This window comes from Acomys minous (assembly GCF_964271855.1).
Source record: "Acomys minous genome assembly, chromosome: 14".
NCBI classification, from domain to species: domain Eukaryota; kingdom Metazoa; phylum Chordata; class Mammalia; order Rodentia; family Muridae; genus Acomys; species Acomys minous.
Window position 1 is genome coordinate 61,359,528 of NC_140496.1, and position 14,880 is coordinate 61,374,407.

Sequence of the window (14,880 nt, forward strand, 5' to 3'; positions counted from 1 at the left end):
TTACTGGGGTATTAGCTTACCTACAGTGAAATGCACTAATTCTAATTAATAGACTATGACTGAAAATCATCAGCCCCAAGTTTTCCTACATTCATTTCTGTGGTAGCAACTGACATACTTGACAGCTCAGTTTTGCTTTTAACAGAACCTCCTGCACATGGAATATATGTTAAGTTGACTACAATAGTTGTGTGCATCTGGGCCTGTAGCTTAGGGTTAACCCATGTTCAATTTCTTCTTATGTATGACATTATATCATTTATGAAAAAAAAAAAGATCATTCTATTTCTCTTCCAAGCAGAATTACTTCTATTTCTTTCTCCTGTTTGATTATTCTGGCTAGAATTCCAAGTACTAAGTTGAACAGTAAGGACCAAGTAAACATCCCTCACATGCTGCCATGTTATAAAAAAAGCTTACTGTTGAGTGTGATGTTAATCGTGGGCTTTTCCAGTATAATCTTTACTACACTGAGGTAGTTTGCTTTCCTTATATTCCTACTCATAATAGAACATTAAATTGTGTGAAGCACTTTCACTGTATTAACTGAGATTTTTATGTACATTTATTGATTCATAGTTGCAGACACAAAGCCCACTTATTCATTACATATTGTCATTTTAACTGAATTAGGTTTGCTATTATTTTAAGATTTCAGGGTCAATATTTATAATGGATTTAGGCTTTTTTTTTTTTTTGAAAAGTACTGTTTTGATTTCCCCAATAGTCACATTTCTCCTCATTTAAAAAAATGGTTCAGTCCTGGTAGGGTTTTATTTCTAGCCACTTACCCATTTCTTCTAGTTACTAATTGCCTAGTGTATAGATAGTTCTTCCTAGTATTGTCATAACCCTCCCATCAGTTACCATGGCTCTGCTTTCTCATTTTAGACACTAGGGTTGGCTCTGTCAATTGTTAATGTTTTCACAAGCTTGGCTTTACTCATTCCTTCTACTGTTTTTCTATGATGTATTTAATCATCTCTGCTCTCCTCATCATTACCCCTTCTTTTTGTTGACTTTGGATTTAGCTTCTCCCCAGTTTGTCCGTTCAAGCGTCAAGGTTAGATTTTCAGGTGACTGTTTCCCTCTTAGGTTTCATCATTCTCCATAAGCTTTGCTTTTGTGTATCTTAATTTTGATTGGTGCCAGATATGTTCTCAATTCTGTTGCAATTTCTATTTCATCCACTTGTTATTTAAAGATGCGCTGTTTTAATTTTCACATATTTGTAGATTATTCTGCTTTTCTTCTGTTATTGGTTTCATTTGACTATGGTCAGAAGAGATACCTCACATATTTAAGTGTTTTAATTTGTTAATTGCGTGTGTGGTCTGAGAATATTTAAGGATGTGTATGCTGCTACTGTTGTGTAGAGAGCTCTGTATGTACCTGTCTATTTGATCTATTGTGTTACTGAAGTTCTCTGGCTGGGCAGTGGTGCATGCCTCCTATCCCAACACATGCGAGGGAGAGGCAGGCAGGTCTCTGTGAATTTGAGGCTAGCCTGCTCTACATAATAGAGTTGCAGGACATCCAGGGCCAGACAGAGAGACACTTTCTCAAAACAATTTTTTTGTGCTAAATTTCCTTTTGTTTATGAGTAGAATACCTCTGTAAAGAGATACCAATATCTGATGATCTATTTACCAATGACAGTCATTGGGGCTATTTGGCTACTACAACTAAAGAAACCAGTAATTGTTATTAGTGTTAACAGATAGAAATTCTCTTTTGAAGTTTACTGGTGAAATCAGTAAATTTCCTAAATCCTAAAAAATAAGGAAAATGAGATATATCGTAATTCTGTGAGCATTAAGCTTAACAACTTGATTTAGAGCTTATTGGTTTAAAGAAACTGATTGATATCAACTGTCACTTTTGGTCTTTATTTTTTTCTTTAGCTACTTTGGGGTTCTTCCTAATTGTTGCCTAGCAATACCTTCTCTGGCTCAGCCAGCTTCCCTGGATCAACTGTCACCAACTGTCCTCTACTCTCTACTAGCTCAATTCCCTTTCAGCTCTCTCTTATTTTCACTCTGTTCAATCCTTCTTCTTCTCCTCTCTGGCCCTATTCCATCTTCTCTCTTCCTGTGCCACGGTCTCCTCTGACCCCACACCTGGCCTCTACTCCTGCCTACTCTCCAATCCTACTCCCTCTCTCAGCCTCTGCTGGCTTTTTATACCCTCTTCTGTTCCCAGAAGCCCAAGAGGGCACCTAACACTGAAGGACAAAGGGTCCTTTAAAGGGCCAGGCACACAAAATAAATCACACTACAGTCAATTGAAAGTAAGAGTGGACAATACTGGAAGCCAGCACCGACTGTTGAGGCTGGGGTCTCCAGGCACTAGGACAGAAGCATGTGCAGAGCAGCCTTTAACATCTATTCAGTCTTACTGGCAGCTAGTCCTACAAGTGTGTTTGCAAGGCCGTGACTGCTAATGGTGGGTTTTCTTACAAAAGCAACATCAATATGATCATATGAATAACTCTCCTTCATACAAATCCTATGGTACCATTTCAAGAAATAACAGTTTTTGGCATCTAAGCTCTTAAATTGGCAGTTTCAGCCCAGGACTCCATGTAACGCTATTAACCTTGCTGGGAGGTCTGAAGGTTACTTATTTGAATACTACCCAGTATATTCCCTGGCATTTTCCACTATCAATATTTGCTGTACTGTTCAATCCTATTTAAATACTGTAGCAGAAGAAATGCAAAGAGAAGCAATAAGTATTGTGGAATACTGCTACATGATATAAAAACTGAAAATTTAAAGCAAAAGCATTAAATAGTTCAAGGTAAAACCAAACTCAAAAGAAGCAGATAAAATATTTTCATCATTAAAAATTGTATGATACAACCTGTCCAATGTGAAGACATGTTTGAACACTCTTTTAACTAGCTGAGAATGTCACTATAAATAAAATTAAAGTTTTCTATACGTGGAATATTTGTCAAGAACAAAGGTCATCAAATAGTAAAATAGATGCTTAATATTTCTTACACTTTCATTTTGGGAGTGAAAATTTCATACTTTGTCATTAACTTTGCAAATTTTATTTTTTAAAATAAGGTTAAAGCCCAAGGTGGTCTTAAACTTGTTGGCATCCTCTTACTTTAGCCCCCCAAGTGCTGGGATTATAGGCATGAGCCACCATATGCGGCGCTATATTTGCTCGGCACTTATGTTGTACTAATGTTCCATTTAAAAGCAAATTTTCTGACAGTTGTGTTGGCAAATGCTGTAATCGCAGCATTTAAGGAGGCAGAGGTAGGTGGATCTCTGAGTTGGAGGCCAGCGTGGTCTACAAAGCAAGTCCAGTACACAGCCAAGGCTACACAGAGAAACCCTGTTTCAAAACAAACAAACCAACAGAACAAAACAGATTTTCAACTTAAGTATCTGTACTGGATGGAGATCAACTAAAAATCAGTTAAATCCTATTGGTTCATAATAATAAAATATTAGATCAAAGTAGACTACTTTCTCTCTGTGGCACGGGGTTCTCTACGTAACACTCCATCCCACATCACAACAATCAAAGCTCTTATTACTGTCACATCATCCAAAGGCAGCAGCCACTGGGGCTCTCAAGGTACTGGATTCATTTGACATTTTGTCACAGGCAACTACAGGTGGTCCCATGACTCGACTGTAGTGCCTCAGTTGGTCATGAGCTACATGTAAAGAGCTCAGCACTTGTTCTAGACCAGGAACACAGCCAAAACACCTCTCAAGATCTCTGCTTGGAGAGTCTGTCATCTGGGACCATTATCAGTACCAGTTCCTTGTCAGTCAGGATCCAGGAAGAAGGGGAAAAGCAAACTACATGATGATTTGACCAGGAAAGGTTTAAAGCACTAAAAACAGTATTTATAGAGAATTAGCTGAGATTTAACAAGATTTCTAAAAGTTAACTCTGAAAAACACCACTCTGTACCTGAGGAAGAATGCCCAAGTGCCAACAGCCTGCCGAGGAGGAACACTCCCAAAACCCTCCACTTCAGCAGCTGTGGTAAGAGCCCCCTGGGTAAACAATCTTGCTGGGTTGCTTAGAGACAGAGCTGGCTCAGTGGGTCAAGGCTGGTAGGTTAGGGAACAGCCTGGGGTCCTAATGTGATTCACCAGCAGGCTGCCTGTGGGAGTGGTGGTGGGTAAACTGCGTTTCCAAGTTAATAGAAAGCCAACCAGAACACTGGCTGGACTTGCTGTTGTGTCAGTGGAGGAAGGTGTCAGGGCCACAGGAACCGCCACAACTCCACAGTCTGTGGATATACCAGTAGAATCAGGAAGTTACACCTGAGGGTGCGGCTGTTCCTGCGGAAGCTCCTCAGTGGTGTCGCTGAAATTCCACTGAGAAGCTGATGCTAAGGTACTTCTGAAATTAACTGGCTATCTTTTTTGCAATGCAAGAGCAAAAAACAACAACAACAACAAAAACAACAACAACAAAAAACAAAAAAACAAAACCAGGATGAAACCAAGGAAAGAAATCTGCTCTTTTTCCAGACTCCTTCCTGTGCCCTCTAGTGACAAAGTTTAGCACTGTACAGGAGGGTAGGAGAGCAATGTCCCAGCGTCACAAGGAGGCAAGAAAGAGCAGTAGATCTGGCATGGGACGGCAATGAGCCATAAACTGGTTTTCTGACTTAGTTAAATTTTAGTATAAGGAGTTCTACATATATAAAGATATCATTTTTCCACTCTACTCTGTCATATTAACTTTCAAGTAATATACTAACCTTGCATTTCTAGAACAAGCCTTAATTATAACAATATCATTTTATATAATGTTATAATAATTAATTTGCTGAAATATTACTAAGTATTTTTAATCTATGTTTATGAAAATTTAGAATCTAATATTGTTTTATTTTTATGTTATTGCTTTTGTTCAATTATAATAATGTTCAAATAACAGAAAAAGTTGGGAAATACACCCTCTTATTAATTATTTTATTAGTTTATTTTACATCATGAGTGCTTTACCTGCATGTATGTCTGTGCGTCACGTCCATGCCTACTGCCCACCGAGGTCAGAAGAAGTGTTTGGATTACAAGGACCTGGATTATGGAGTGGTGAGCCACCTCGTGGGAACTGGGAATCAAACCTGGATCCTTTGAAAGAGCAGCAAGTGCTCTTAGCCTCTACGCATTGTTTAAGCTGCCCTCTTCTATTTTCCAGAAAATGTACAGAATTGGTTTTTTTTCCCCTTGAGAATTTTTACCTACTATCTGGGACTGAAGTTTTCTTTATAGTAAGAGTTACAAACTATTTTTTTTCACTAATTAATTTATTTACTTTACATCTGGGTAGGAAGTTCCCCTCCCTCCTCTCTCTCCCCTCCCCTCCCCTTCTCCTGTGCCCTTCTCTCTTCTCAGAAGGGGAGACCTTCCACGGGCATCGACCCACCTTGGCACATCAAGTAGGACTGGGCACATCTTCTTCTACTGAGGCTAGACAAGGCTGTGCAGCTAGGGGAAAGGGGGCCAAGGGCAGGCACAGAGTCAGAGGAGCCCCTGCTCCTGCTGTCCCACGAGGACCAAGCTGGACCTCTATCATGTCTGGGCCTAGAACCATCTCATGTGTGCTCTCTGGTTGGTGGTTCAGTCTCTGTGAGCCCTTACAGGCCCAGGTTAGTTGACTTTTTTAGGTTTTCTTGTGGTGACCTTGACCTCTCTGGCTCTTTCAATCCTTCCTCCCCCTTTTCCATAAGATTCCCTGGGCTCAGCAGGCCTGGAATCCTAGCACTTGGGAGGCAGAGGGAGGCGGATCTCTCCGAGTTCGAGGCCAGCCTGGTCTACAAAGAGAGTCTAGGACAGCCAAGGCTACACAGAGAAACCCTGTTTTGAGAAAAAGAAAACAAAACAAAACAACAGATTCCTCGAGCTCCACATAATGCTTGGCTGTGGGTCTCTGCATCTGTGTTCATCAGCTGCTGGGTGAAGTCACTCAAATGACTGTTTTGTTTTGTTTTTTAAAAACACTGTTGAGTTATCTTTATCTTTTTGAGTAAGTACTAGTAGTTTTAGTCTTCTGAAGATTTTTTTCATTTTATTCAAGTTGTAGAGTTTATTTCAGTATAAAATTGCTGAGAATGTTTTTAATATTCACCTAATACACAAAGGGTTCTTACTGATGCTATCACTTTATTCTTATGTTAATTTATTTCTCTCTCTTTTCTTGAGTAGTTTGGTTTTAAGGTTATCAAACATAATGATGTAAAAAATTAATGTTTAGTTTGTTTTTCTATTTTCTTTTTCACTAATTTTTGCATTTACTTTTGTTAATTTCCTTCCTAGCTAGTTTTGCTTTACCCTGGCTTTTTTTTTTTCATTCTTAACACAAATGTATCATTTGATTGTATTAGTTATTTACTAATACAAATACCTAGTATTATGTTTCCATCTAAATGGTGCTCTAGCAACCCTAAAATTTTTGATTCAATGTTTGATATGTTTCTGCTTTGTTGCCATGTATGTTTGTTTTTTATTTCTCTGGTGATTATTTTGATATATAGGTTATCTATATTACTCAATTTCCAGATATCTGAAGATTTCCTAGATATCATTGTTAATAATTTCTAATGTTATTTCCACTATAGTCAGGTAACATATTTTGCATGATGCTAAACTAACATTCTTACACTCATTGAGTCTCCTTTTGTGGTTCAGAACACCACAGTTACAACACTCCATGTCCATTAGAAAAGAATGTACACTGTTCTATTGTTGGGCAGCATGCTCTAATAAATAGTAACTAGTCATGCTTTGGAGTGCTGTTTTGTTTTCTATTTAATTATTTTTTATTTATTATAAAAATTACTAAAAGAGGAAAAGAAATACTAAACTATGATTGCTATTATATCACTTCCAATTGCAGAATTTCTTTCACTTTTCTTATAATAATTGTGCTGCTACAAACTTCCTCTACTTTTTTAATCTGAAAAACACCAGCAAATTTGAAAGATAATTCTGTTATATATAGAAATATACATTGACTCTTTTTTTTCTTTTTAGTGTGTTAAAGATTTCAGTTGTTGGGGCCTTGAGAGATGGCTCAGAGGCGAAGAGCACTGACGGCTCTTCCAGAGGTTCTGAGTTCAATTCCCAGCAACTACCTGGTGGCTCACAACTATCTGTAATGTGATCTGATGCCCTCTTCTGGCCGGCAGGTGTACATACATGCAGGCAGAACACGGTATACATAATAATAAATAAATCAGAGTTCAATTGTTAGACTCTGGCTGGCGCCATTCCAGCTGATAGATCTGCATCAGTTCTTTGCTCCCTTGCATGTATCTTTCTTTCCATAGCCATTCACACGTTCTCATGGACTCCTGTTTTGAGCAATTAGATTATGTGTGCCTTGGTATGAGTTCTATTAAGTTTTTTTTTCTGCTTGAGGTTTTTTCCCCTGCATAAGTGTGTGTGTGTGTGTGTGTGTGTGTGTGTGTGTGTGTGTGTGTGTGTGTACGTGCACGCAAGCGCGCACTTCTTAAATTTGCAAGTTTAGTTTTTATGGAAGTTAGCACAAATTCAGCTACTGTTTAAGGTGTTTTTCCTGGCTTTTCCACCTTGGCTTGATCTGGCTCTATAGCTAAATATGAGCAGAGCGCAGCTCTGTTTACATCTCAGTGTCCATGTATGTTTTTTATGTCTTGTCCAGCCTCACTGCTGCTGACAAAGGTAACCTGGCTGGCTGTCAGCCGATCGTGGCTCTGCCTTAGTCCTTCCAGGTTTCCCCTTTCCGTTTCCTTCCTCTCAGTTTCAGTGTGATTAGCTTATATTGGAATGTTCACACTCATTGATCTTTGCTTCTGCATTCTGGAATCTGCTTTTGTATCTGTGCAGTGGGTTTTATTTTAAGTTTTACTTCATTTTGCTGTTACATTTTTCTCTTCACTGTGATCATTCCATGGTTTAATCCTAAATCATATTTTAAAAGCTCTAAAATTCCTTATGTGGTAGTGTGTATCATGTATCATTTTTATATTTTTTTCTACCAGCTGACCTTTATTTTGAAAAGTCATCTAGATATTTTCCTATTTTTTTCATGTCTAGTGATTTTTTCAGATGCTAGACATACATATTTTAATATTTAGTGTCTCTACTTGGTTGTCACATAAAAAGCAATCTCCCTCTTTCTGGCAGACAAGTTACATGAATATTCACTTGATCCTTTGATGCCTTGTTCAAGTGGGGTCTCTGTGCTCAGTCTGCCCTGAGTCAGTACTGGGAACGGTTAACCCTACAGTATCTAGAGTCCTCTTCTCTCTGAGCAGCGCAGGCCATTTCCTGACTACGCAGTCTCTTCATCTCTTAGGGACCATGGCCCTGTTGTACTGTAGTGCAGCAGCTCCCTCAGGAGTGCCTGTCTGCTCACATGCATTCATCTATCCTCTTTCTTCTAATGATCTCAACTTTAGTCAGTAAATTCCTTTTCTTTGTGCTTCTGTGTAATTCTGGTTTATCTGCATTAATGTTTTAAACATTTATATGTTTCTAGGTATTTTAGACTCAATTATACTTTTATTGTCTCAGAATTTTCTCTATGTAAATCTAGAATCTTTTAGTGAAAGTGGTATTTAGAGACCAGATGTAACCACTCAGCTCGCTGAATACCCATCATTGTTTCCAGGTTCAAGAAGAAATTTTTAGACATTTCAATTTATGAGTAAGCTAAGAAGTCCTATTAAACCCTGAAAGGCTGCAACTCCTTGGACCCTATGAATTAAAACTATTTAGATTGTAGCTTCTTTCCAGGACAAAATATCACACTGAGAAAAAAAATGCACACCTGTGATAATAAAGCAAACTAAAAGGCAACAAATTAAAGGGGCAGATGGCAGTAAGGACAATAGTCTTGGAAGGCACATCTTTATCTTTCTATACTGTATTTTAACAAGGGAAAGGGAAATTTTAGATCTATGCAACTTAAAAACATTATCCTATAAACTCCACGAAATAGTTAGAATTAGAAAACATAAGTAGCTTTATAGTCTTTTATATAACTGATGTCCATTAACTATCCGGTCCTTCCTCATTTTGTTCTCTTGTGATCTTGGTCGTGGGTAAGAATATAGTCATTCAATAATGCAAGTATAGACACAATTTGGAGCTACACAGCTTCATTCTAAGTGGCTATTCAAACTGCATAGAAGTTCACTGAGATGTATAGACTTTGGGTCTGGTTATTTTTGGTGAATGATTTTTTTTTACAAGATTTTTAAAATAAAGTTTTTGTGTAGAAAGAACAAGGAACGATAATATTAGAGGATAAGGAAAGACGGAATGTAAAAGAAAGACACACGGGTCTTGACAGGGAATGTAAACCCAGTTCTTTACAATTTCAACTCTGCTGCGTGTGTGTGTGTGTGTGTGTGTGTGTGTGTGTGTGTGTGTGTGTGTGCGCGTGCGCGCGCGTGCGCGTGCGCGCGCATGTGTATGTTGGATCATTGGATAAAGCTGTAATTGAGAGTGAAAGCAAAGCTCCATAGCTGTAGGATGGCCACCCTAACTACATACAAGTTATTGACACATAACAAGGTAGGGACTGGGCAAGTATTTGTTTGAATGGCTACCTTAATCTAGCTCCATGCTCTTTTTATTTTAGTTCATTCAATAAAGTGATGTTATAATAAATAAAATGCTACCCTGAGATGCTCAACAGACATAACACTAAGTTACTTAAGAGGGAATAAAATCATATTTCTATAAAACCTGTGTGGCTGTTCTATTCTACACCACATGCTTACATACGTGTTTTCAGTGAAATTCAAGCAGCAACTCAATAAGGTAGCTCTTGCTGTGCTCCGTTTAAGTACAAAAATTCTGAGGATCAGTAGCATTAACTCGCCTAAGTTGAATTTGGAAGTCAAGGTTCCAAATTCTTTTATTTCACTCTTTCCTACTACATAATGCTCTTTGTTAGGAAAGAAATAGGAAGCCGAAGAAGGGAAAATAACCCAAGCAAGAAAGGGCAAGGATCTAAGTATAGAGGGACTGTAATTTTAAAACCGTAATAAGGAATCTTTGGTGATAGACTGGTCATTATGTAAGAGTAAACAAAAGAAAAGGCAACCAAGAACTCCAGAATAAACAGCAGTATCCAAAAGACCCTACGAATACATTGAAAAAGAAAACTGTGGTAGTTTGAATGAAAAAGGTACCATAGACTCATATACTTGAATCTTTGGTGTCCAGCTGGGAGAACTTTTGGGGAAAATTAAGAGGTGTGATCTTGTTGGCGGTCACAGGGGTGAGTCTGGGGTTTCAAAAGCCCAGGTCATTCAGATAGCTCTCTCTTCCTCTACTTTGTGGGTAAGACACAAGCTTTTAGGTACCACTCCAGCACCATGCTGTCTGCCAAGTGCCATATTACCTTCTTTAATGGTTACAGACTAACTCTCTGAAATGGTAAGCAAGCCCCAATTAAACATTTTCTTGTATAAGTTGCATTGATCATGATGTCCCTTCATAGCAGAATGCTTTCACATGTGTTTATTCATTTATTGCTTTTTATTCTTCCCGAGACCCACACTAACTAAAGTCCAAACTAAGCACATATGTCTTTTCATTACATATTAAAAACAAAAATTGCCAGCACAGATTCTGTATTAAGACTAATAACTAGATTAAAAATTCAAATAGATTACACACAGAAGGCAATGTGTGCTGCCTTCCCTCACTGGGGAAGGGGTAGATTTTATAGCTAGTAATGTTTTGATCACTTGTCTTTAGTGAATAAGGAATTGGCTTTGGGGTCGGGGGAATAAACTCTGGTTAAGAATAGGTAGATAGGTGCTGTAGCAATGACTCAGTGGTTAAGAGGCTGCCCTCCCAGGGGACCTGGGGCTGATCCCCAGCACATCCATGACATCCCCAGCTAACGACCATCTGTAATGCCACCCGCAAGAGATCTGACACCCTCTTCTGCCTTCAGAGGACATATTTTTAATTGTTGGTCATCACTTTTTTCAAAGACACAATACAGAATCTTCTATTTTTTTCCTGCTTAAAACTGACCACATACAGGCTTCAGAAGAATTTTCTCCTCATTCAATTTTTGTTTTCATTCTTTAACTTTGTCACAATCTCACACAAAATGTATTTTTATACTTAGTGCATGTACATGTGTGTTTTTGTATGTACATGCATGTATGTGTGCATGCATGTGTGTGTGTGTGCATGCATGTATAAGTACATGTGTGGCATATGTGGACGTCAGGATAACTTATGGGAATTGGTTCTTTCTTCCACCAGGTGAGTTTTGGAAATCAGACTCAGACTTGGCAGCAAGTGCTTTTACCCACTGCTCAAATCTTTTTTTATACATACTTCCTTAAATTATTTCTAGATATTTAATTAAATAAAGATATTTCTGTCTCATTTCTCTTATGCCATCATGTACTTACATGGGATGGTTCTTAAGTAGAGATTATCTCTGATGACTTGCTGTAGTTTGTGGTCAATTGATCCTTTCTGAAACTGGAGACTCAGGTAGTGTCGCAAATCTTTATTTATGACTTTGCCTACAAAAAAAAAAAAGGCAGAAAACTAAATATAACTATTAGATGTTCACTTAAATATTTAAAATAATGATCAAATATCTTTATATCATTTAGCTAATAACATGACAAGGAAATTAGTATTTGACCTACAAGAATATAAGTAATACCAAATTATTATAGCTATTGAAATTAAAATAAGTGGCTACAGTATAACGTGGGTATACTTTTATGAGACAGGAGAACATATAGAGCAGAGAATATGAACATTCAAAGTAATTTCATTCAGTCACATAGCTTTAAATACCATCAGATCCTAAAAGCTCCAAATTCAGATCCTATGTTCATCCTTAAGTTATCTTTACTTAACTCCCACCTCACTTACATACATTGCAGATGACGTATCTGGAGATTTCAGATAAGCACCTCAAATTCAAAACAGACAAAACAAACTCTTCTACTTTCTCACCCAGCTTTCTCTTAGGATGTAGCAGCACCCCCATCTAAAAGAACAAGCCTGAATCTAAAAGCCAGCGTTGGTTTCTTTCTCCACCTATGCCTTCTAGGTCTATTTATTAGCAAATTCTGTTAGCTGTACTTCCAAATAATATGCCCCTGTTCTCCATAATCATCAAAGGCATCCTAAGCTAACACCATCATTCCCCATGTGGAATTCTACCAAAAGCCTTCTGGTCAGGTTTCCCACACCCACGTGTCTCAGTTCTCCCCCGCCCCCACCCCAGTCTCTGGAGTGAGATATAAAACAGATTAGGTCAATGTTAGCATTGGGGACGTAAGATGCCCCCATTCTCACAGCTTTCTGTTGCACTTGGAATAAAATCAAACTCTTGGTCAGGATGCAGTAGGTCCCGCATGTTCCAGCTGTGGCAATCTCTAATCCTGACTGACTCATTTTTAACTCCTGCTCTTTAATAAGGAGGGGGGCGGGGGAAACACGACTGGGCCTTAGCAAAACAGTCTGCTTGTTGATTAATATAGTGTGAGTAAGTAAGACAGTCAAATGTTTTCTATTTCTGGGGAGCATTTATAACAAAGACTGAAGTTTAAGTGAAAAGGTGGTGCAAACATTGTTCATCAGATAAGACTGTAAATAATTAGATGCTCTGATAAGACAGATTATCTCACCGCAGAAGACATGACTAGCTGATACATTGTGTCTCATTTGGAAGAACATACATAAAGGTTTCATAACAACCGGCTTCTGACATATTCATTCATCCCTTCATCTACCATTCTGTAACACTGCATCTCTCGTCTTTTTCGGTTCTTTTCTACTACATTTAAATACAAAGAACTACATGGGAAGATAGTAATATAACCAGGAAATCCATGTTTCTAAAGTTCAGAGATAACATTTAGTCCCTACTAATAAATACATAACTAAAACAACTCCTCTCTTTGTCCTCACAAAAATAGCTACTGAGGAAGGGGGAGAACCTCTGTGATTAAAACAAATAACCTAAACTATTTACAGTGATGAATACAGAACAACCCCTATCTTATAGGATGTTTTTTCCAGGCATATAGGATCCCACTAACCCACCCCAATTCAAAAGCATATTGTCTTACTTTTTATTTATGCTCCAGTATGTGCTCATTGCTGAGTAGATGATAAGCCCTAACACATAATCAATACTGCTTAATACTCACTGAACAAAAATCAACCTGATGAGTTTATTAAATATTTTTACAATTTGGTAACAGGTATCTTGAGTTCTTTGTAAATATTAGACAAAAGCTTTGGAGGATTGCAACTACATGACTGAAAGTGAGATTTATGGGTAGGCTTTTTGAGTGAATAGAAAATGTTTCTACTTCTTTTTCATTTAAAACAAAAACAAAGGTGCCAATATCCAAAACATGGCTCACCAACATATCTTCAGGAAAAGGTTTGGTCTTGATAAAAAAGGAAATACGGGTAAAACTAAAAAAATATTTGAGTCAACACTTTAACTTATAATTTCCTTTTCTTAAACTCAAAACTTGTAAGATATGGCATAATTTAGTAATAACTATAAAATGTTTAAAGCCTACATTAGATTTTAAATTATAAAAATAATGTCTTTTAGCTTAGAGATAATTAAAAGATAAAATCACAATAAAGTCCTAAATCACAAATTATCTAGCATGATGGATTTTATTAAGGAAAAATAGTTAACCCAACTCTTATTTTAAGGGTCTTTGAGATGTTAAAAACCTGTTAGAGCAGAAAAGGCTAAATTTAAAGATAATGCCCATAATTATTAGAGTTGGAATCATATTCCATTTTTACCATCGATTTCTTCTGGGATGGGAAGTTACAAAGAAAATGATCAGAGATAATCCCATTAAAAATTGGCATTTTATTTAAAATATGCAACTAGAGGCTGAAGGTAGAGTTCTTGTTTAACACCATTAAAACTGAAAATAATATCTGCAACTATATTTAGAAACTATTTTTTGTTCTTATTTTATGTGTATGAGTGTTTAGCCTGCATGTATGTACGTCCACCACATGTGCCCTGGTGCTGGAAGAGGCAAGAGAAGGGTCTCAGATCTCCTGGAACTGGAGTTATGGATGGCTATGAGCCACCATGTGAGTGCTGGGAACCAAACCAGGGCCCTGGGCAAAAGCAGTGACTGCTTTTAACAGCTGAGACAACTCTCCAGCCCCTCCATCACTGCTTTACGACAGTCAAGACAAAATATTGTAAGCATCAATGAAATTTTGATACTGAAAATTTAATAAAACTGAGTTGACATTATTTAAGAATAACAATTGCTATTAACATACTCTAGATACAGCATTCGGCATAGGTTTCCCTGTCTCCAGAAACTAAAAGAATTTTCTAAAGAATGAAGCATATAATGGTTCTTATGTACTCTCAGGGAATGTTTTTAAAGATCTTACATGGGTAGCTTACTAGTGGTTATCAGATGGCTAACAAAACTACTAATCCTCAAGGATACTGCTGTGTGGCAGGGATGGCTGGCAGCTAAGAGAGACAGCACTTGCTGCTCTTGCAGTCACCCTCATGGTGGCTCACGGCTGCCTGAAATTCCAGTTCCAGATCCCAAGGCCTCTTGCTGACTTCTGTAGGTACGGCATGCACCTGATGTCTATAATATATACACGCAGGTCAAACACTCATACAAATAAAATTAGATAAATCTCAAAAAATTAAAGACACTGAACACATCTATGTAAGATTAGTCCCCCCTCTCCCTCCCCCTCCCCTCAGGTTAGTTCACAGAACCTTGACATTTCAAGAGCTTGGAAAACATCTACTGGGGCTAATGTGAATGTTGTTAAACAAAAGATTCTTCCTATGTGAACATTCTAGCCACCTTTTGCTTTAAGAATT

At 37.8% G+C, this 14,880-nt stretch overlaps 1 protein-coding gene across 3 annotated transcripts in view; it reads right to left on the bottom strand.

The window, feature by feature from the left end:
* MAGI3 (membrane associated guanylate kinase, WW and PDZ domain containing 3) overlaps positions 1-14,880 on the bottom strand; it is a 190,600-nt gene that overhangs the window by 73,768 nt on the left and 101,952 nt on the right. For all 3 annotated transcript variants that reach the window (XM_084755368.1, XM_084755367.1, XM_084755369.1), the window contains exon 2: positions 11,423-11,539. In XM_084755368.1, coding sequence (XP_084611494.1) covers positions 11,423-11,539 — 117 coding nt within the window. The remainder of the gene's footprint in view (positions 1-11,422; positions 11,540-14,880) is intronic.